This window comes from Mandrillus leucophaeus, unplaced genomic scaffold, assembly GCF_000951045.1.
Source record: "Mandrillus leucophaeus isolate KB7577 unplaced genomic scaffold, Mleu.le_1.0 Scaffold427, whole genome shotgun sequence".
In the NCBI taxonomy this organism is placed as follows: domain Eukaryota; kingdom Metazoa; phylum Chordata; class Mammalia; order Primates; family Cercopithecidae; genus Mandrillus; species Mandrillus leucophaeus.
Window position 1 is genome coordinate 1853330 of NW_012104554.1, and position 23491 is coordinate 1876820.

Here is a 23491-nt window from a genome sequence, read left to right on the forward strand (position 1 = left end):
GGTGTGGTGCCGGCGCGTTCCTCCCGGGATCCCGGAGTGGGAATGAAAATGGAGAGTTGGTTGCCCGTGGGACGGGCCGACTGGCCGCCTGCCGGGCTGGAGAACGCCCCCTGGGAGATTGCGGGCGGCTTGCTTCGCCCTTCCCCACCCGCCGCACTCCCCGTGTCCCCCAATCTGACACTACGCGCACCTGCCACACACGGCCCCGCTTTCTCCTTTGGGCCACATTGGAAGGTGGTGTGGTGAGCCCCGGCCTAGCTTGGGCCCAGTGGTGAGACTGACACTGGCAAAGTCAGCCGAGAAGGAAGATGTTACTCACTGTTGGAAACTTTTTTTTAATTAAAAAGACGTTTTCTGTCCAAGCCCCACTACCTTATTTTAGCTGTCCGAGAATAAATCCGCAGTAAGCTTGATCAAGTGGTATACACTTAGTTTCTGCCAGTGCTGTCTCTGAAATCTGGAAAACCTTGAGGATAGAAAGATTAGAGCGTTAGAAAACTGTAAGTGTATCATTTAGGAATCAGTTACTAGAATAACATAATTCACATCTCTTTTCTTATAAGAGTTGTACCTATCAACTGTTAAATTTTTTGGGGGGGGGGCTATAGCTTTTTTCTTTTCTTTTTGAGGCTGATAGGGTGTAACAAAATGTAAATGATTGAAAAGTAGGTGCCAGGCCTATTAGTTCTTTACCGAGGGAGTAGCATAACTAGTTCAAAGGACAAAAGAAATTAGTTAATTTGTAGGATTCAGCCGAGGAATGTGCGGAAGAGAGTTGAGTCATCCAGTAGATAGGAAGGGAGTGCTCTTGCTTCTGCCTAGCTTTCTCCTAAAAGAATGAAGTCATGTGAAACTTGGTCAGTTATTAGAGGGAGAAATAGTTAACTTCTTTATCTGACAACCTGTATTGACATTTAATTGTATTTTGCAGTGTTTTGTCAGTTTTGAAATCCCGATCAGCGATGATTTTGGCAGTAGCAAGGGCGTGTCCTTTACTTTTCCCATCACTTCCTTCGTTCAGCAGTAAAGACATCTGTGCATTATTTACTTTGAGGCTTTAGGAGATTTTTCTTTTATCAGACCTGGAGGAACTGTTTACCTCATGTTTCAGATTGTGTTTCTGTCATAGTTCCGCAAGTGAAAATTAGTTTGCCCGTGGTTTGCTTTGAAGTTTACAAATAAAAGTGTTTACTGGTTTAAGAATGGCTTCTGTAGTTATAGATTGGTTTTCAGAAATAAGGGATGCTTTCTAGTAATCTTGGTTTGAAGTTAAACATGGAGATTATATGAAGATCATTTTTAATGTTGGTGCATACCTATCAACTGTTAAAAAGCTTCCGTTGAAACTACAAAAGTGAAATTGATTGTGGTTGTTGTCAGAGATGTGATATTGAATCATCACATCCGAGTAAGTCAGTTGACAACTGAGTTTCTTAACGTTGGCGCTATTGGCATTTGTGACTGGATAATTCTTTGTCGTGGGAGGCTGCCCTGTGCCTTGTAGGATGTTAGCAGCATCCTTGGCATCTACCCCCACTAGATGCCAGTAGCATTCCCCTATATTCCCTTCGCCCTTGTTGAGACAACCAAAAATACCTCCAGATTTTACCAGATGTCTCCTAGGGGCAAAATTGCCTCTGGTTGAGAATCAATGTGTTAAATGCATTAACTCTTTAATAGGAAAGTTTGAAGTGTTTTTCACATTTAAGCACTTAACTTTCTTTTATTCGGTGTATTTATATTGAGTTTCAGTAAATGCCAGTCTTCATGCTAAGGGCTGGGAAACAGTTGATTAAGCTGTGGGTCCTCCCTTTGGAACTCACAGGCTGTTTGGGAGGTGAACTTTTAAAATGACAGTGGTATGTAATAGAATAATGAAGAGGACAGAGGACCCAGGAGGCACTCTTTGGGAGGAGGTGAGGGTAATTAGGAAAAGCTTCAGGGAGGAGGGCATATTCACAGCTCAGAAGAGGGAAGGGCATGTCAGGCAGAGGGAACAGCAAATGCAAAGAGATGGAGTCATAAAAGGCGCACTCCCCACACTATGGGGAGTGTGAACAGTTAAGCTTAGGAAGTGAGATGGTCTGTAGCAATTAGTAAGAGATGAAGTTACCGTGGTGGCTAGAGACCAAATTGTGAGAGGACTTAAGAGTCCCTTTGAAGGAGCTCGGCTTTTATCGTGTAGTTGGGTCAGTGTTAATGCTGAGTATTTAATAGGGACATTTTGATAAATGTCTTAAATCCGGTGATTTACTAGTTTAGAAGGTAGAATATATATTTTATTAACTCTGCAAGTGGTATTTACCAACAAGTATAACTTGAATCTTTAAATTGTGTAACATGGCAACCTAATTTACCCCACACTGCTAGTCTTATTTCTCAGCGTAGATATTAAGATATAAGATGAAAGCTATTGTTAATTTAGAGATTTATTTGCAATGGACTCCGTGCTTTGAAATTATGTGGCATTCCTTTAACATTTTGTTTTTAGATGACCTTTTCATTTTAACTATTCTTATTTTCTTCTGAATAGTGTCCTTTAAATAGCATTTTTTAAAAGAAGAAAGAGACAAAGTGCTTACAATCAATTAGAAGTCAAAGTCTTTGAACATCATCAGTCTCAGGATACTTTACAGAAATTTGGTTTCTGGTTCTTCTGCTTCTGTCCCTCCTTCTGCTCGTGCTCCTCCTTTTTCATTAGCTTACTAAGGTGTTTCTCTGAGACTTGAAAGAGGCTAGAAAACAAAAACAAAAACAAAAAAACCTCAAAACAAAACCAAAATGAAGTAGCTCCAATATGTATGTATTGAATATTTTACTTTAGAGTCCTTTGAAGAAAAATATGAATTTAAAGTACTTAATGGTTAGAAATTTAATCAACATTTAGTACCTTAGGCAGCTTGTTGCCATTTCTTTCTTAAGTATTATAACTTACTGTGGGCTGGCTTAGTGGCTCATGCCTGTAATTCCAGCACTTTGGGAGGCCGAGGCGTGCAGATCACTGAGATCAGGAGTTCGAGATCAGCTTGGTCAATGTAGTGAAACCCTGTCTCTACCAAAAAATACAAAAATTAGCCGGGCATCATGGTGCATGCCTGTAGTCCCAACTACTTGGGAGGCTGAGGTGGGAGAATTGCTTGAACCTGGGAGGCAGAGGTTACAGTGAGCCAAGTTTGCACCACTACATTCCAGCAACAGAGTGAGACCCTGCCTTAGAAAAAAAAAAAAAAAGAAAGTGACGTACTCTGATTGGTGGTGTTTTTTTGTTGTTGAGACATCTATTGTGGGCCTACTGTGTGCTGTGCAGACAATGATGGGTAAAGCAGGCATGAATTTCTGTGGAGTTTAGTGTCCAGTGGAAGAGAGGAATTGTTCAGAGATTCATACAACTGTACTATTGAATGAGTTCTAGGAAGGACAAACACAGTCCTAAGAACACCCAGCAAGAGGGCCCTGGTCTTAGATGTTGGGAAGGCTTCCCAGATTAGTTGTACATCTAAGTTTGATGAAAGTATTGCTCATTTATTGAAGTGAATTTTAAAAAGTGACAGCTAATGGAATGATTTTCTTTTTGAGTGGTTTTTTTTTTTTTTTTTTTTTTTTGGGCATGTTAGGAATAAAGAGATTAAGATATTAAAGATCCAGGACTAGAACTGAGAATAAAGAAGACATTAAGAAATGAAAGAACCAGGGTTAGTACTCAGTTTTCTTCTCTAATTCCAGTGGACTTTTGGTTGAGCTAAAGAAATAATGTAATTTAGTAGTTGAGAACATGAACTCTGATGCCAGACTCCCTGGGTTTGTATCCTATTTCATTTACTATCTGTGTAGTTTTGGAGAAGTTACTTCTCTGTGTCTCAGTAAAATAGTTGTAATAATACTACCCTCCTTACAAAGTGGAGAACTAGATAATTAATATGTATAAAAGTCTTAGCCAGGCGCAGTGGCTCACGCCTGTAATCCCAGCACTTTGGGAGGCTGAGGTGGGTGGATCACCTGAGGTCAGGAGTTTGAGACCAGCTTGGCCAACATAGTGAAACCCTGTCTCTACTAAAAATAGAAAAAATTAGCTGGGCATGGTGGCGGGCACCTGTAATCCCAGCTATTAGGGAGGCTGAGGCAGGGGAACTGCTTGAACCCGGGAGGCGGAGGTTACAGTGAGCCGAGATCATGCCATTTCACTCTCCAGCCTGGGCAACAAGCAAAACTCCATCTCAAAAAAAAAAAAAAAAAAAAAAAGTCTTACATGTTAGCTGCCGCTAATGTTGGTATTTTCTTGTTGTTTTTGGTGTTTAACTTTCTTTTCTTTTTTGAAACAAGGTCTTGCTCTGTCAGCCAGGATGGAGTGCAGTGACACCATCACATTCACTGCAGCCCCTGCCTCCTAGACTCAAGTGGCCCTCCTGCCTAAGCCTCAGGAATAGCTGGGACTATAGGCGTGAACTACTACACCTGGCTGATTTTTTTTAAATGATGTTTTAGTGTCATTATAAACTCCAAATTTCTTTAAGGAACACTTTTCTTATCACTTCCTTTATTTTTCTAGTCTCCATTTTTTTTTTTTTTTTAGATGAGGTAGATGAGGACTTAGAACATAGGTGCATTCATTTTATGTACTACTGAATATTTATTTTGTGCTAACTACTGTGCAAAACCCTCTTGAGAATAAAAAACAAAACAAAACAAAACAAAAACCTGCTGAGCTTTAATGGAGGAGACAGATAAATAATTACAAAACAATGTGATAAGTGTTGTAATATATACACAGAGGAAAAGTTTGTAAGCACAAAAGAAAAAGTAACTATGTGGTGGAGAAGGGGTGTGGTAGGGGAGGGCAAGGAATAGAGATTGTGGAAGTCTTTGCAGAGGATAGAAGTGACTCAGGCAAGGAGGGACAAAGGACAGAAGGGCATTTTAGAGATCGGAACCAGACAAATCCAAGGCATGATATAGTTTAATATAGAGTAGGGGGATTGTGAGTATTTCTGGATGTGGATGGGATGGTTGCAACAGGTAGCTTGAAGGGTTTTGGACCTTATACTGTAGACAGTAAGGAGCCACAGAGAATTTTAAAGTTATCAAATTTGTAATAAGGAAAACCCTCCAAAAGTAGTTCTCCCAGATAATTTTTACTTTATTTTATTTTATTTTTGAGGCGGAGTTTTGCTCTTGTTCCCCAGGCTGAAATGCAATGATGCAATCTTGGCTCACTGCAACCTCCGCCTCCCGAGTTCAAGCAATTCTTCTGCCTCAGCCTCCCGAGTAGCTGGGATTACAGGCGCCTGCCACTATGCCCAGCTAATTTTTTTCTTGTATTTTTAGTAGAGACAGGGTTTCACTGTGTTGGCCAGGCTGGTCTTGAACTCCTGACCTCAGGCGATCCGCCCGCCTCGGCTTCCCAAAGTGCTGGGATTACAGGCGTGAGCCACCGCACCCGGCCAGGGTAGAGATTTTTTTGTTTTCCTTTGTATGTTTTGGTCTAACATGGTGCTTGATGCCTGGTGGTTTTTCAGTAGTACATATTAACTACTTGGTGGCCCTGTAGAGAGGATGACTTCATTAGGGAGACATCAGCTAGAAAGTTATTGTTGTTCTTAAAATTGTTGCATATTGGAATCATTTGGAATTCTTAAAAACAAACCAGATTTTTGAGTTTCTCAATTGAATCAGAATTTCTGGACCTCTGGCCCTTAGTCTAGGGGATAATGAAAGCTTGAATTCAGGCAGTGGTTTTGTGGATAGAGAGAGAATAAAGTGATTTTCAAGAAGAGGAATAGAATTGCTAGAACTTGTTAACTTGTGAGTAGTTTGGGTAGCTGTGAGGGTGGTGGAATAGACCTAAGATTAAGGATAGAGGTGGAGGAAAAGGTTGGGGAAGAAGATAAAAGTGAACTAGAGGTCTGGACTTTCCAAGTGGAGATGTTCAGTAGGCAAGAGAAAATACAAGTCTAGCACTCAGGAGACAAGTAGAGGCGGGTGTTAGGTATATGTAAATGTTGAAGAAAAGTTGAGTCAAATAAGGACTGAGAAGTGCCCACTGAATGTGACAATTGGGTCATACCTATTTCGGTTGCAAGAGAGTCACAGGGGGAAATGAATGACTAGGAAGTAAGGGAATAGAAACAGGGAATATAGACTACATGGAAAGTGTTGAAATATTAAATGCATTAATGTAATCTGTCATTCTTTGACCATCTTCTAATAACTTTCTTTTTTTTTTTTTTGAGACAGAGTCTTGCTCTGTCGCCAGGCTGGAGTACAGTGGTGTGATCTCAGCTCACTGCAACCTTTGCCTCCTGGGTTCAAGCGATTCTCTTGCCTCAGCCTCCTGAGTAGCTGGGACTAAAGGCATGTGCCACCATATCCGGCAAATTTTTGTATTTTTCGTAGAGACAGGGTTTCACCATGTTGTCCAGGATGATCTCCTGACCTCGTGATCTGCCTGCCTCAGCCTCCCAGAGTGCTGGGATTACAGTCGTGAGCCACTACACCCAGCCAATAACTTTATTTTCAAGGATTACAGATCTCAAATTAGTTTAAGTTGAAAGAGGGATTTATTATAAGATTTCATAGTGATCTAAGATCTGGAATTACTGTATACATAGTTGGGTCTCTGGAGAGCAGGACCTGGAATGTGTCAGGGACAGAGGCAGCTCTTTTCTCTGCCTCACAGTTTCTGATGGACCACTGGCTTCTTATCCCCACTTCTCTGTGCCTAGTCTCGCTGCTGCTTACTAAGTGTGGCCAGGATTTTGATGGCCATCTGACATGATTCCACATGCCTTTCACGTTACCTTTGCATAGCCAACTGGCCCAATGTCTTGTTTCCAAAATCCCAACAGAATAATCTAAAACGTTTTTCTCATCTTTTCTAGTCAGGTCATGCATAGGTCTCTGGATGGCCAATAGAATTGTTTCCTCTGGGTCAAGTGTTCATTGCTGGTCTAATCAACCAACATTGGGGGTGGGGTAATATTGTGTCTTCAGGAGTTGTGGCAGTATGAAACACATCTTTTGTAGGTCGTTCTTCTAGAAATAAACCTTACCATGGCTCTGTAACAGTGATAATGTTTCTGATTAAGTTCATTTAGTTCTAGGAGTAAAGAATCTATTGGGTTAGCTTAAATAGGATGGTAATGGTTATAAGGATACATTCTGCAATTAAAAAAAGGTAGAATTTCATAGAAATCCAAGGCCAAAAAATGTCATATGGGGCTGAGCCTCTGATACATCTTTACTGGAAGTCTTTGCAGGATTAAGGCAGTGCTCTTTGGGAGCTCTGTAACAGGGCTTTATAGATTTTTCACTGTAGGGTTGATCTGTTAAAGGACTTAGTTCACCTGTTTGCATGCTTGTTTCTGCTGTTAAGTAATTTTTTTTTTTTTTTTGAGATGGAGTCTCGTTCTTGTTACCCAGGCTGGAGTGCAATGGCGTGATCTCGGCTCACCACAACCTCTGCCTCCCTGGTTCAAGCGATTCTCCTGCCTCAGCCTCCTGAGTAGCTGGGATTACAGGCATGCGCCACCATGCCCGGCTAATTTTGTAGTTTTAGTAGAGGTGGGGTTTCTGCATGTTGGTCAGGCTGCTCTTTTTTTTTTTTTTTTTTTTTAAATTATTTTTTTATTATTATACTTTAAGTTCTAGGGCACATGTGCATAACGTGCAGGTTTGTTACATATGTATACTTGTGCCACGTTGGTGTGCTGCACCCATCGACTCGTCAGCACCCATCAACTCGTCATTTACATCAGGTATAACTCCCAATGCAATCCCTCCCCCATCCCCCCGGTCAGGCTGCTCTTGAACTCCCGACCTCAGATGATTCGCCTGCCAAAGTGCTGGGATTACAGGCATGAGCCACCGCGCCCAGCATTTCTTACTCTTTATTCTAGTTTTCTTAATACCATGGCTTCTGCACACTCTTGAAACTTTGGCTGGGTTGTAACTTTGATTTGCTCAAGTCCTTCAAGTACTTTTACTTTGTCTCATAACTACAGTGTATGTCTGTTTAGTGTCAGTTTGTACAGCTAATCAATCATTTCTCTTTTTAATTTGTAATTCACAGGCCTAAACATGGGACCCAGCTGTAGCTGTTCATTGCTGCATTGGCCTCCCCACACCCTGCACTGGGCCATTTCACTGGTGGCTAGCTAGCTGGTTGAGTCCAAGTGATCACATCTGGTTAGTCAGCAGTAAGCATGGGAATCATATAACTTGGCTGTCTTGGGCTTTGTTCTCAACACGAACAGTGGTAGGACAGCTTACTGTAGGATGGATCATGGCTGTTGCATGCCCTATGATTGATTGACATATTTAGCACAAAGATACATAGACATCTGTTTTAGTGTTGCATGGGCCATAGCAGTAGATGCAATTTAATAAAAATCATCTTCTTTCCCTTATCTCAGTTTTTAATATCAGACTGTGGCTAAATTTTACATATGTATGCGAATATAAAATTTTTTCCAGTGTGTTGGTGGTATTTTATTTTGACTTAATTAACTAAATAATGTTTGGAAAATGTTTTAAGAGTTCCTTCCTTTATACTGTGCTGTGCCAAAATAATTGCTTTGTGAATGGATTAAGTGGTTGGTAGGTCATGTGGAGTTAGATCCCCAATAAAGAAGTAGGAGTTTATTTTGTTTTGTAAAACTTTTTTTTGTTTGTTTCGTATAACTTGTTTGCAACTGCCCATATATTTTAAGCAATGATTTTATTTTAAAAATATTTAAAAATGATAAAATATATTTCTGATTATGAAAATAAATCATACACATCATGAAAATTTGAAAAGTTTAGAAAAGAAAAATTGAGAAGTAGCATAGGGCTGTACCACTGTGGGTAGTTTAACTTTAAAAGCGCAAGACTCAAAAGTCAGATGGAATCTCAGCTCTTCCCTTTATTACGTTTGTGGTCTTAGCTAACGACTAAGTTAGCTTTTTAAACTTTTTTTTTTTTTCCCCACTTGGGTAAATGAGAGCAATCTGTTGTCTTTACTCAAAAGATTGTTGTGAGGATTAAATGTTATAAAGCAATTAAAGTGCCTGGCATAGTGCCCATCATAGAGTTTACATCTTACTATTATTATTGTTAATAAAAATATAGTCTTTCATTTAGCAGACTACCAACTGATATTTCTTCAACTAGTATAAAACACAAGTTTTATGTGCAGGAATTTGAAAATACACATAATCTAGGGGAAGTTGATATCCAGAGCTTTATAATAAGATTTATGCCTCAGGGTTATTTTGGTTTTATTAAGTTTTTGATTATAAAGGCACCAGAGCATGTTAAGAACTCACTGAATCTGGAATCAAAGACCTGAGTTCAGGTTCTGCTTCTGCTACCAGTGTGATCTTAGGCAAATCGTTGAGCTTTCCTGGGCTTTATTTTCCTTATCTGTTCAGTGAAGGCATGGGCTAGGTAATCTCTCTTTTTTTTTTTTTTTTTTTTGAGATGGAGTCTTGCTCTGTTGCCCAGGCTGGAGTGCAGTGGCGCGATCTGGGCTCTCTGCAAGCTCCGCCTCCCGGGTTCACGCCTTTCTCCTGCCTCAGCCTCCTGAGAAGCCAGGACTACAGGCGCCCACCACCACGCCCGGCTAATTTTTTTGTATTTTTAGTAGAGAGGGGTTTCGCTGTGTTAGCCAGCATGATCTCGATCTCCTGACCTCATGATCCGCCTGCCTCAGTCTCCCAGAGTGCTGAGATTACAGGCATGAACCACTGCACCCGGCCAGTGATCTCTCTTTTTTAGTTTTTTTAGACACAGTCTTGCTCTTTTGTCCAGGCTGGAGTGCAGTGGTGGAAACAGCACCTGCCACATAGTAGGCTCCAGAAGATAGTAGGTCTCTTTCTTTACCGAGGTCTTTGTCCCTCTAGTGTATAGCCCTTTTTGATATTTCAAAGGCAAGTAAGGTGCATTATTGTAGTGTGACATCTAGATCCCCATTCAGGGTGGAGACACCTTCCTTTAGCTGCCTAGAGTCATGGCTGCTAAAGGCCCATAGGTGCATCTTTTTCTTGGACTTGCCCTTGTAGAAGGAAGCAACCTGCATTTAATTAATGATTAATGTGGAAGATATGCATTGCCTCATTAGAGTCTTATATGAAGGACTGTCCCCACTTCAGAACTCTTAGTAGGATTCACTGAGGTTGCTGTTGTGATTGTGTTACTGTTCAGTACAGTTCAATTTCTCCCTCTACCCAATCATGCTTTCCTCTATGCCCACACAGGTGTTGTTCTTGAGATTATTTCCCGATAAACCTCTTGTATGCAGATTTCAGTCCCAGAGTCTGTTTCCTTGGGAACCCAAGTTACGACAATCATCTACTATTTGGATCGTCTCTCTCAAAATTTTTGCATTATAGAAAATGATTATATTAAGGATGGATTTTAATTTTATTAATTTTGTGGTCTACTTCTTTGAAACTGATTCTATATATCTTTTATAATGGGAATCTGTAGCCAGTAGATTCAAATTTTTGTTAGATTATAAAGTGTTACTTAACAGATTTTTTTTTTTTTTTTATTGAGATGGAATCTTACCCTGTTGCCCAGGCTGGAGTGCAATGGCACCGTCTCAGCTCACTGCAACCTCTGCCTCCAGGTTCAAGCGATTATCCTGCCTCAGCCTCCCCAGTAGCTGGGATTACAGGCGTGCGGCACCATGTCCGGCTAATTTTTGTATTTTTAGTAGAGACGGGGTTTCACCATTTTGGTCAGGCTGGTCTCAAACTCCTGACCTCATGATCCGCCCAACTCGACCACTCAAAGTGCTGGAATTATAGGCATGAACCACTGTGCCCGGCCCAGATTTTTAAGTTTGTTTCATAGTCCATGATTTTGAGCATGATCCACAGAGCCTCTGTTCAAGAAATTTTATTGTCAGTACCTTTCCCTGTTCCCTTAAGTGAGTTTAAGACTTAAATAAAATGAAAAGTAGCTACTTCTTTAAAGTAGACCGTTAACCCTTATTTTGGTATGTTTTTGTATCTGTCTATTCATATTTGATGAATCAGAACAGCCTATGCTTTAAACTTGCCTAACATATGTAGGTCAATTTTAATCAGATGGAGGGTATTTTTAAAACTTTTATTATTTCACCTAATATTACTTATATTCACTTAATATTTCACTTAATATTAAGTTAATTGTATGATATCTGTAAACCCAAATGAGGTACTAGGAACTTATCTATGATGAGTTCTGATAGTCTCAGTCTCTTACAGACTTGGCTGCTTGTGAGAGACAAATTATTTTCACTAGTAACTTAAGTTTTAGAGTTTTAAATATGACCATAAGAAAACTAAGCATATACAGATATTGGAAATATGTTTGACATCCTTTTAGGTCAGCCAATTTATGGCTCCAGATCAGTCATAGAATGAGAATTTTGGAGGTGGAAGGTCCTGTGAATTCATCCTGTCCTTATAGTTTTTCAATGAAGAAATTGAGAGTAGAGAAGTTAGGCTTAATTGGTATCAGAGAAATGAACAAGAAACGTTTTGAGATTGTAGGGAAAATATCAGTTGAGATCCCGGAAACCTAAGTGTTAATTGCAGCTCTACCATTAGATAGCAGAGCATTGTCAGGCAAGCCAGCTATTCTTTCTTTTAGTTTCTTTATGTATGAAGTGACTGCAATTGGACCAAATGATTTCTGAGTACCTTCCAGCTTTTTTTGTTTTTGTTTTGTTTTATTTTGCTTTGAGACAGGTTCTTGCCCTGTTGTCCAGGCTAGAGTGCAAGTAGCCTGATCACGGCTCACTGCAACCTCAGCCTTTCCAGGCTTAAGAAATCCTCCTGGCTCAGCCTCCCTAGTAGCTGCGATTACAGGCCCACACCAGCATACCTGGCTACTTTTTTGTATTTTTTGTAGAGACGGGGTCTCACTTTGTTGTTCAGGCTAGTCTTGAATTCCTTGGCTCAAGTGATACTCTCACCTTGGCATCCCAAAGTGCTGGGATTACATGCATAATCCACTGTGTCCAGACAGCTTTTAAATTTTGATTCTAGGTCTTTTTTGTGCAGAGAGATGTACTTAATAATAATATCTGTCTATAGTGTATCTACTATAATGCCAGACACTAATTTAAACATATTTATTATTTAATCTTTACAACAATTCTGTGAGGCTGTCATTATTAGTTTCACTTTACAAATGGGAATTTCAGGCTTAGAGAAGTTAAGTAAATTTACAAAGCTTTGGCCAGGTGCGGTGGTTCACGCCTGTAATCCCAGCACTTTGGGAAGCTGAGGCGGGTGGATTACCTGAGGTCAGGAGTTTGAGACCAGCCTGGCTAACGTGGCGAAACCCCGTCTCTACTGAAAAGACAAAAATTGGTCGTGGGGGTGCACGCCTTTACTCCCAGTTACTTGGGAGGCTGAAGTGGGAGAGTCGCTTGAACTCTCGAGGCAGAGGTTGCAGTGAGCTGAGCTCACACCACTGCACTCCAGCCTAGGTTACAGGGCGAGACTCCTCAAAAAAAAAAAAAAAAAAAAGTCTATAAAGGTCTTGCTATGTTGCCCAGGGGCTGGTCTTGAACTCTTGGTCTCAAGTGATTCTTTCACGTCAGCCTCCAAAGTGCTGGGATTACAGGTGTGAGCCAGTGTGCCCAGCCTCAGTGCAATTCCTGTCAGATTGCCACATCATTTTTCATAGAATTAGAAAAAACAATTCTAAAATTCATGTGGAACCAAAAAAGAGTGCGAATAACCAAAGCAGAACAAAGTGGGAGGCATCAAATTACCTGACTTCACATTATGCTACAAGCTACAGTAAACATGGTACTGGTATAAAAATAGTCACAAGTCAATGGAACAGAATAGAGAACCCAGGAATAAAGCCACATGCTTATAACTAACTGATATTCGATGAAGTTGACAAAAATATGCACTGTGGCTTCTGATTATGGGCCTGGGATCTGAGTGCAGGGCTAGAGGCAAGCAAAGGCAGGGCCAGAGGTCATGGGGGCATGGGCTGGTGAGTAAGTGGTAGTGGGAGACCCGAGAGTGTGGTGGGGGTAGGGAAATGCAGTGGGGAAAGAATACTTTATTCAATAAATAGTGCTGGGAAAATTAGATAGCCATATGCAGAAGAATGAAGCTGGACCCATGTTGTTCACCATATACAAAACATAACTCAAATTAACTGAAGGATTAAAGACTTAGATGTAAAACCTCAAACTAGACCGGGTGTAGTGACTCCCAGCACTTTGGGAGGCCGAGGTGGGTGGATCACCTGAGGTCATGAGTTCAAGACCAGCTTGGCCAACATAGTGAAACCTTGTCTCTACTAAAAAGACAAAAATCAGCCAGGAGGCTGAAGCAGGAGAATCGCTTCAACCTGGGAGGTGGAGGTTGTGGTGAGCTGACATCACACCACTGCACTCCAGCCTGGGCAACAGAGTAAGACTCTGCCTCAAAAACAAACTAACAAATAAACAAAAAACCTGTAACTAAAAACCCTGGAAGAAAACCTAGGAAACTCTCTCTGGACTTTGGCCTGGGTGAAGAATTTATGACTGAGACCTCAAAAGCAAATACAAAAACAGAAAAAGAAAAAAATGGGAATTAATTAAAGTAAAAATCTTTTGTACAGCCCAAGAAATAATCAACAAACAGACAACCTACCAAATGGGAGAAAATGTTTGCAAACTATGTATCTGACAAAGGACTAACATCCAGAATCCACATGGAACGCAATAAGAAAAAAACAAACCCATCAAAAAGTAAACAAAGGACATTAGCAGATATTTCTCAAAAGAAGACATACAAGTGACCAACAAACATGAGAAAATGCTCAACATCAGAGAAATGCAAATTAAATTGAAAATACAATGAGATACCATCTTATACCAGTCAGAACAGCTGTTACAAAAAATTATAAAACAAAACCAACAACATGTTGGTGAGGAGGTAGAGAAAAGGGAATGCCCATACATTGCTGGTGGGAATGTAAATTAGTACAGCCTCTATGGAAAACAGTATGGAGATATCTCAAAGAGGTAAAAACAGCTACAGTTAAATCCAGCAGTCCCAGTACTGGGTATATATCCAAAGGAAAACAGATCATTGTATAAAAAAACAAATCTGCATATGGCTGTTTATCACAGCACTTTGTACCACAGCAAAGTCATGGACTCAACCTAAGTGTCCATCAACAGATGATTGGATAAAGAAAATGTGGTTTATATATACCATGGAATACTACTCAGCAATAAAAAAGAATGAGATCATGTCTTTTGTAGCAGCAGTGATGGAACTGGAGGCCATTATCCTAAGTGAAATCACTCAGAAACAGACAGTAAAATATCACATGGTCTCACTTATAAGTGGGAGCTAAACATTGGATACAAATAGACATAAAGATGGAAATATGGGGGAAGGGTGAGGGTGGGAGGAGAGTGAGGGATGAAAAATTACCTATTCTGTACATTATTAGGGTGGTGGGTACACTAAAAGCTGAGACTTCACCACTATACAATATGCCCATCTAACAAAACTGCACTTGTACCCACTAAATCTATAAAAAGAAAATAAGGTGGAAAACAGAATGGATTATCTAAGGTACCTTCACTCATATTGCTGGTTTTATCCATTGGGCCACATGTGTCCAAGGTTAATATGGGTTTAGGTGGTGGCAGAGAAGTTTCCAGCAACAAGAGAACAAATCCCATTGTGCAGACAGACACCTTTCAAGTCTCTGCTTGTGTCTCATTTGCTACTACTATTAGTCAAGGCAAGTCTCATGGCCAGCCCAGAGTTTATGTAAGGGAGGATTACATAAGAGAATTACAGGGGCATGAAAACATAGGCCTGATTCATTGATGGTAATTACCATAACGAACTACCGCTGACACCACTTTGTTCTTCCTTCTATTATGAGTAAATGCTGCAAGAGGAAATATACATAAGGGACATAGTCGAGTTTAAAGGATAGAAAGATTTCTTATTTGAGTAAGAACACTCAGAGAAGATTTTGTGATGCCATTTGGGTTAGATTTCAGCAATATTTGCAAAATGATCTTCTAAATCTTTCATTGCTTCTACATATATTAACTGAAATTTTTCTGTAAAGAACTTTTTGATATCAACCAGGGCTATTTGGTTATCCCAAATTTCAATGCATACTTGCAAGGCACGATAAAGACTTAATTGTTTTTCTTTGATTACTGTTAGCATAAGAGTTGGTACACTAGCTACTTCAGCAGTGATCATTGTGGTTTTCTGAGTTTTCTTTTGATTTTCTCTTTCTTGAGAAAAGGAAGTTCATAGATTTGAAAAACAGAAGTTACTTTTTAGAGCAGTTATAGGTTCACAATAAAACTGAGTGAAGGTTACAGAGATTCCCCATATACTTCCTGCCCCTACACATACACAGACTCCCCCATTATCAACATTCCCTGCTAGAGTGGTACATTTGTTAGGATTTGTGAACATATATTGACTTATCATTATCATTTAGAGTCTGCAGTTTACAGTAGGGTTCACTCTTGGTGTTGTACATTCTGTGGATTTTGGGACAAATTTTTATGTTTCTACCATTATAATACCATAGAGAGTACTTTCACTTACATACAAATCCACTGTGTTTTGCCTATTCATCCTTCCCTTCCTCTTAACTCTTGGCGAACATTGATCTTTTCACTTTTTTCTTGGTTTTGCCTTTTCCAGAAGGCATTTTCAGATTGGCTTCTTTCACTTTATATTTCACTTAGTAATATACGTTTAAGTTTCTTCATTGTCTTTTCATGGCTTAATAGTTCATTTCTTTTTAACGCTGGAGAATATCATCTGGGTGTACTAGTAAGTTATTGATTCACGCACTGGAAGATATCTTGGTCAATTACAAGCTTTAGCTATTATGAATAAAGCTACTTTAAACAACTGTGTCCACGTTTTGGTGTGGACAGAAGTTTTTAATTCATTTGGGTAAATACCAAGGAGTGTGATTACTGAATTGTATAGTAAGAGTATGTTTGCTTTTGAAAGGAACTACCAAACTGTCTTCCAAAGTAGCTGTACCATTTTGTATTTCCACCAGCAATGAATTCCTGTTCCTGTTTCTCCACATCCTTGTCAGCATTTGATGGTGGTAGTGTTCTGGATTTTGGCCATTCTGCTAGGTATATTGTGGTATCCCATTGTTTTAATCTGCATTACCCTGATGGTGTATGCTGTGGAGCAACTTTTCATATGCATGTTTGCCATCTGTATATCTTCTTTTGTAAGATGTCTGTCTATTAAGGTCTTTGCCTTAGTTTTTAATTAGATTATTTATTTTTTTACAAATAAATTTAAAGAGTTGTTTGTATATTTTGGATAATAGTCCATTATCAGGTTTGTCTTTTGTAAATATTTTTCTCCAGTCTATGAGTTGTCTTTTTATTCTTGACAATGTCTTTTGAAGAGCTGACATTTTTAATTTTAATGAAGTCCAGCTTATTAATTCTTTCATGGATTGCGCCTTTGGTGTTCTACCTAAAAAAAAAATGGACAAACCACAGTCTTTTTCTCCTATGTTATCTTCTAGGGTTTATAGTTTTGTGTTTTACCTTTAGGTTTGTGATCCATTTTGAGTTAATTTTTTTTTTTTTTTTGAGACGGAATCTTGCTCTGTCGCCCAGGCTATAGTGCAGTGGCATGATCTTGGCCCACTGCAACCTCCGCCTCACGAGTTCAAGCGATTCTTCTGCCTTAGCCTCCTGAGTAGCTGGGATTACAGGCGCGCACCACCATGCCCGGCTAATTTTTGTATTTTTAGTAGAGATGGGTTTCACCATGTTGGTCAGACTGGTCTCAAACTCCTGACCTCATGATCTGCCCGCCTTGGCCTCCCAAAGTATTGGGATTACAGGCGTGAGCCACTGCACCTGGCCTTGAGTTAATTTTTAAAAATTAAAATAAAAATATAATTATTTATTTTTGAGATGGAATCTTGCTCTGTTGCCCAGGCTGGAGTGCAGTGACGTGATCTTGGCTCACTGCAACCTCCACCTTTTGGATTCAAGTGATCTGCCTGCTTCAGCCTCTTGAGTAGCTGGGATTACAGGTGCCTGCCACCACACCTAGCTAATTTTTGTATTTTTAGCAGAGACAGGGTTTCTCCACATTGGCCAGGCTGGTCTCAAACTCCTGACCTCAGGTGATCTACCCTTCTCAGCCTCCCAAAGTGCTGGGATTACAGGTGTGAGCCACTGCACCTAGCCTAAATTTATTAAGACGGATCTCACCGTGTTGCCCAGGCTGGTCTTGGGCTCCTGGACTCCAGTGATCCTCCTACCTCGGCCCCCCAAATTGCTGGGATTGTAGCCATGAGCCAGTGTGTCTACCCTTGAGTTAGTTTTTATGAAGAATATAAGGTCTGTATTTAGATTTTTTTTTTTTTGCATGTGAATATCCAATTGTTCCATTACCATTTGTTGAAAAGACTATTGTCTTAACCCATTTTTTTTTCTTTTTTCTTTTTTTGCTACTATTACAGAATCCCACATACTAGGTAATTTATAACGAAGCTTATTTGGCTCACAGTTCTAGATGCTGGGGAGTCTAAGCACATAGCACCTTTCTCTGAGATCCTGTCTGCTATGTCATCTCATAGCAAATAGGAAGGGCAAGAGAACAGGTGTGATGGAGAGCTTATTTTGTTTTTCTTTTTTTGAGACAAAATTTTGCTTTTGTTACCCAGGCTGGAGTGCAGTGGCGCCATCTCAGCTCACTGCAACCTCCACCTCTCGGATTCAAGCGATTGCCCTGCTTCAGCCTCCCAAGTAGCTGGAATTACAGGCATGCACCACCACATCTAGCTAATTTTGTATTTTTAGTAGGGACGGGGTTTCTCCATGTTGGTCAGGCTGGTCTCGAACTCCCGAACTCAGGTAATCTGCTTGCCTCTGCCTCTCAAAGTGCTGGGATTACAGATGTGAGCCACCATGCTTGGCCGCGAGCTTGTTTTTATAACAAAACCATTCCCGTGATAACTGATCCATGTTCACAATAATGGCAATCCATTCATGAGGGTGGAACTCCCATGACCTAGTCACCTTTTAAAGGCCTCACTTCTCAATACCATTACATTTGCAATTAAATTTCAACATGAGTTTTGGTGGGGACATTCAAGCAATAGCAACTATCTTTTCTCGTTGTATTGCCTTTGTTCCATTGTCAAAGATTAGTTGACTAACTCCTGGATTTTTATATTATGAACTCATGGATTTACATATAATTAGTGTGTTTCAGTCAGTTACAGTCGATATTTTTTGCTGATGTGAAAATGATCTCAGCTGTAGCTACTGGGAGTACCTTCAAGGTGACGTTTGTCATTTTGACAGGACCTTATTTGTGTTCAAAAAGCTTCCTTGCTTTTTGGCACAATAATATGTTTCAGATTTATCTTGTAAATTCCCTCTCCCATGTCTGGAATCAGCCATTTCTCTAGAAAATTCCTTTGAGTGGGGAGTGATGGTTAGAGACCATAGTATAAGCACTGAGGGTGCACTTTGCTTTTGGGTTGTCTTTGCTTTTAAGCTTTTGAATGGTAAGAATTATTGTTAAGAAGCAAGGCCAGGCGTGGTGGCTCATGCCTGTAATCCCAGCACTTTGGGAGGCCGAGGCAGGCAGATCACAGGTCAGGAGTTTGAGACCAGCCTGGCCAACATGGTAAAACCCCATCTCCACTAATTAGCTGGGTGCACTCCTGTAATCCTAGCTACTCAGGAGGCTGAGGCAGGAGAATTGCTTGAACTTGGGAGGTGGAGGTTGCAGTGCGCTGAGATTGTACCACTGCACTCCAGCTTGGGTGAGAGAGTGAGACTGTGTCTCAGAAAAAAAAAGAAACAAAAACCAAAATAATAATTCAAATTTAAGATATAAAATGGTTTTTTATTTATTTGATTCTGTATTTATATCATTTTTTCTTATACTGAATATCTTGGTTCTTAACATTAGCAAATGTTTTTGCTAAAATATGCATAAATAGCTTTAAAATTAACAATATGAATATTATGGCTAAGATTATTGAATTAATTTTACTGTTTCTTTTTTTTAGCAGTGTTTTTTTGGCTTTGTGCTATAACCCAAAAGGATATGTAGTAAAAACTCTATGTTCTTAAATACTTAAAATAATTATTTTGTCTGTTTGGTAATGCCTGCAATATAATACTTATTTAGGTTTTAAAAATTTTATTAAAAATTAAAATTGTGACAAAATATACATAATTTAAAAGATACAATTTTTACCATTTTTAAGTGTACAGTCCAGTGGCATTAAATGTATTCACAATGTTGTGCAATCATAACAACTAAACTCCATACTCATAAAACAATAACTTCATTCCTCCCCTCCCCTGAACCCACTGTAACCGCAATTCCACTTCCTGTCACTATGAATTTAATTGTTCTAGGTACCTCATGTAAGTGGAATTATACGATAGTGATCCTTTTGTGTCTGGTTTATTTCACTTAGCACAATTATTTCTAGCTTCATTCATGTTGCAGCATGTTATCAGAATTTTCTTCCTTTCAAAGGCTGAATAGTATTTCATTGTGAATGTTTATACTACATTTTGTTTAGCCATTCATCCGTTGGCGGACATTGGGTTATTCACATGTTTTAGCTATTGTGAATAATCCTGCTATGAACATTGGTGTGCAAATATCTGTTTTAGTTCATTTAGGTTTTAATTTTTGTTTGTTTGTTTGTTTTGAGACAGTCTCACTCTGTCACCCAGGCTGGAGTGCAGTGGTATGATCTCATTGCATTGCAACTTCCACCTCCTAGGTTCAAGTGATTCTCTTGCCTCAGCCTCCCAAGTAGCTGGGATTACAGGTGCCCACCACCATGCCTGGCTAATAGTTCATTTAGGTTTTAACTGAAGTTCTTGATGAATGAGGATATTATTGACTAAGCTGGAGAACATAGTGAGGAAAGTAAACTTTTTCCTAGGATGGTAAAGTGTTGAGATGAATGAAGAGTTTGGTTTGGTTACAATGCTTTGAGACATCCATTACTTGATTTCTTAGTAAACAACTAGAAATGTGGATGTAGAAGTATGGAGTGCTGTATTAGGTTTCTTTTATAATCCAAGTGAGAGATGATGGCAACATGAATTAAGGTAGTGGCCAAGGAGATGGAGAAAGGGGGATAGATTCAAAATGTATGTGGGCAGTTGAATTAACTTGGTGATTGGATGTGAAGGTTAAGGAATAGAGACGAGTAAGAGTGATGCCTTGGATTTAAGCAAAATGAGTGTGTGATGGTTCTGTAATCTGAGATGGAGAATGCAGATGGGTGAAAGGGTTGAGCAAAGATAAATGAATTTGGTTTTGAATAAGCTGACTTTGTGGTGCTCTCAAGGCATTCAATTAGGTATATTTGGCAAGACGGGAAAATATGAATTGGAAACTCAGCAAAGGTCTGAATTAGAGTTAGTGTTTTTATTATTGTCAGCAATGGTGATAATGAAAATTTAGGGAGTAAACGAATTTACCTAAACTATGTGATAAGCTAAGAAGTCAAGTATGAAAATTCCCTGGGAACCCCTCAATTACTTTACATGGATGTTTTTTTTCATGAAATAGTATGTGTTTTTTGCAAAGATACCTTCTTGCTTTGTCTATATGTTATGTTTTTAGCTCCTAATAGTAGAAAAAGGTTAGTGAGAGCCCTTTGTCTATGCATTTAGTATAAGGCTTGCATAATGTATTTAAAGCATTGTTCTTAAGGTCTGCATATAGTAAATGGCTTTTCAAACTTTTTGAATTTGTGAAAATCTTTCTAATTAATTTTTATGGTGGGATGAGGATGAAATAGAGTAACAAAATCAGTGTTGAAAGTTACATTTTATTTTATTTTTTATTTTTATTTTTATTTTTATATTTATTTATTTATTTAATTAATTTTTTTTTGAGATGGAGTCTCGCTCTGTCGCCCAGGCTGGAGTGCAGTGTCGTGATCTCGGTTCACTGCAAGCTCCATCTCCCGGGTTCACGCCATTCTTCTGTCTCAGCCTCCCCAGTAGCCACAGGCGCCCACCACCATGCCCAGCTAACTTTTTTTGTATTTTTAGTAGAGACGGGGTTTCACCGTGTTAGTCAGGATGATCTTGATCTCCTGACCTCGTGATCCGCCCGCCTTGGCCTCCCAGAGTGCTGGGATTACAGACGTGAGCCCCTGCACTCGGCCCCAAAAGTTACATTTTGTAAGAAATCCTTATAGATATCTTATAAATCCCCAAGATTTTGAGTTGTATATTATTTAATTTAATTATTTAATTTCTAATACTTGTATCCTTTCCAGTTTTAGAAATAATTTTGCTTAAAGAAAATTAGCCAGGGCCGGACATGGTGACTCATGCCTGTAATCTCAGCCCTTTGGGAAGCTGAGGCAGGTGGATTGCTTGCACCCAAGAATTTGAGACCAGCCTGGGCAACATGGCAAAACTCCATTTGTATAAAAAACCACAAAAATTAGTCGGGTGTGGTGGCATGTGCCTATAATCCCAGCTACTCAGGAGGCTGAGGTGGGAGGATGTCTTGAACCCCAGGAGGCAGAGGTTGCAATGAGCTGAGATTGCACCACTGCACTCCAACCTAGTTGACAGAGTAAGACCCTGTCTCAGAAAAAAAAAAAAAAAGAAAAAAAGAAAAGAAGATTAGTCAGGTGTGATGGCACTCATCTGTAGTCCTAGCTACTCAGTAGGCTGGGGCAGGAGGATGGCTTGAGCCCAGGAAATTCGAGGCTACGATGAGCCATGATTGTGTCACTGCACTTCAGACTGGGTCAGAGTGAGATTTTGCCTATTTAAAAAAAAAAAAAAAAGAAATATGTCTGAATTATACTCAGTAAACAACTAGTCTGCAATAGATAAATCATTTATTTCAAAAAAGTTGTAGGTTGTTAAAACTTCTGTGACAGTGCTATTTCTTAAGATATTTCACGTAGTAAACAATAACAATTTTTCTCCCAGTAAAGTGCTGTTCTTTCTCACATTTGTGTTTGCTTCTTTGATAGTTTTTTGCAGAGATTAATGCTGTTTTATACTGATCTTGTAGTATGAATTTGTTTTTTACCAGCAATCTGGGATATCCTATTTATTGCAGACATCTGTTCTTTTTTTTTTTTTTTTTTTTTTTTGAGACAGAGTCTCTCTGTCACCCAAGCTGGAGTGCAGTGGCATGATGTCGGCTCACTGCAACCTCCATCTCCTGGGTTCAAGTGATTCTCCTGCCCTGGGCTCCCCAGTAGCTGGAATTACAGGTGTGTGCCACCACGCTCAGCTATTTTTGTGTGTGTGTGTGTGTATTTTTAGTAGAGATGGGGTTTTACCAAGTTGGCCAGGCTGATCTCTAACTCCTGACCTCAAATGATCCACACGCTTTGGCCTCCCATTGTTGGGATTACAGGTGTGAGCTACCGCACCCAGCTAACATCCGTTCTTATTTGAAGTAAATACTTTGAATACTATGTATTTTTTTCATAATTTCAAATATTAATATAATATTGTGTTATAATAAGAAATATATATTTGTTTTTTTTTCTTGTTTCTGGCATGGACTCCTAAAACTTTTGGAATTCCTTGAGTGATGGAGGTGAAAGGAGTGTCTTTTGTCATTCATAATAAGTACCTTTTGGCAATAGCTGAGTTTATGCTAATAAGGTGATATTGATGGGCCCCTAGATAGCTTCAGATTGGGGACTGGTTGCCATAGACACTAGCCACAAGATTAAGGATATGGAACTTTCAGCCCTACCCTCTGACCTTCAGGAATAGAGAGAGGCTAGAGATTGAGTTAATCACCAATGGCCAATGACTTAATCAATCATGCTTACATAATGGAACCTCTGTAAAAACCTTAAACAATGGTTTTGGAGATCTGCCTAGTTGTCGAATGCATTCATGTGCTGGGAAGGTGACATATCTCTAAATTCATGGGGACAGAAGCTCCTGCGCTTGGGACCCCTCCAGACCTTCCCTAACATACTGCTTCATCTGGCTATTTGTATCCTTTAAGATATCTTTTAAAGTAAATATAAGTAAAATGTTTCCCTGAGTTCTTTGAGCTGCTGTAGCAAATTATCAAACCTGAGGAGGGGAGTTGTGAGAGTTCCCCATATGTAGCCAAGGTAGACAAAAGTGTGGGTAACCTGTGGACCTTTTATTTGCTATTGGCGTTAGAAGGGGAGGGCAGTCTTAAGAGACGGGTCCCTTAGTCTGTGAGGTCTCTGCTAATTCCAGATAGTGTCAGAATTCAATTAAATTGTAGGACATAACAGTTAGTGTCTGCAGAGAATTGGTGTGGAAAACTCAAACATTTGTTCAGAAGTATAGTGAATAGAGAAATAGTTTTGTTGTAGCTGGTTTTCCTTTAGTTGGTCTCTTTGGTTGTAGCTACTTAAACATTAATAATAAGTGTTTGATAATTAGAATTCTCTGGATCTTTTTGTCAAGCCCAAATAGTTTTTTAAAAATCAGAAAACTTTTGGCCGGGCG

At 39.6% G+C, this 23491-nt stretch overlaps 1 protein-coding gene across 1 annotated transcript in view; it reads left to right on the forward strand.

Annotated features, from left to right (window-relative positions):
• The first annotated feature begins 48 nt into the window (after window positions 1-48).
• The window catches only part of EEA1 (early endosome antigen 1), a 162187-nt gene continuing 138744 nt past the window's right edge, over window positions 49-23491 (forward strand). The window contains exon 1 of the mRNA XM_011993184.1: window positions 49-234. Within this exon, the coding sequence (XP_011848574.1) occupies window positions 49-234 (186 nt within the window). The remainder of the gene's footprint in view (window positions 235-23491) is intronic.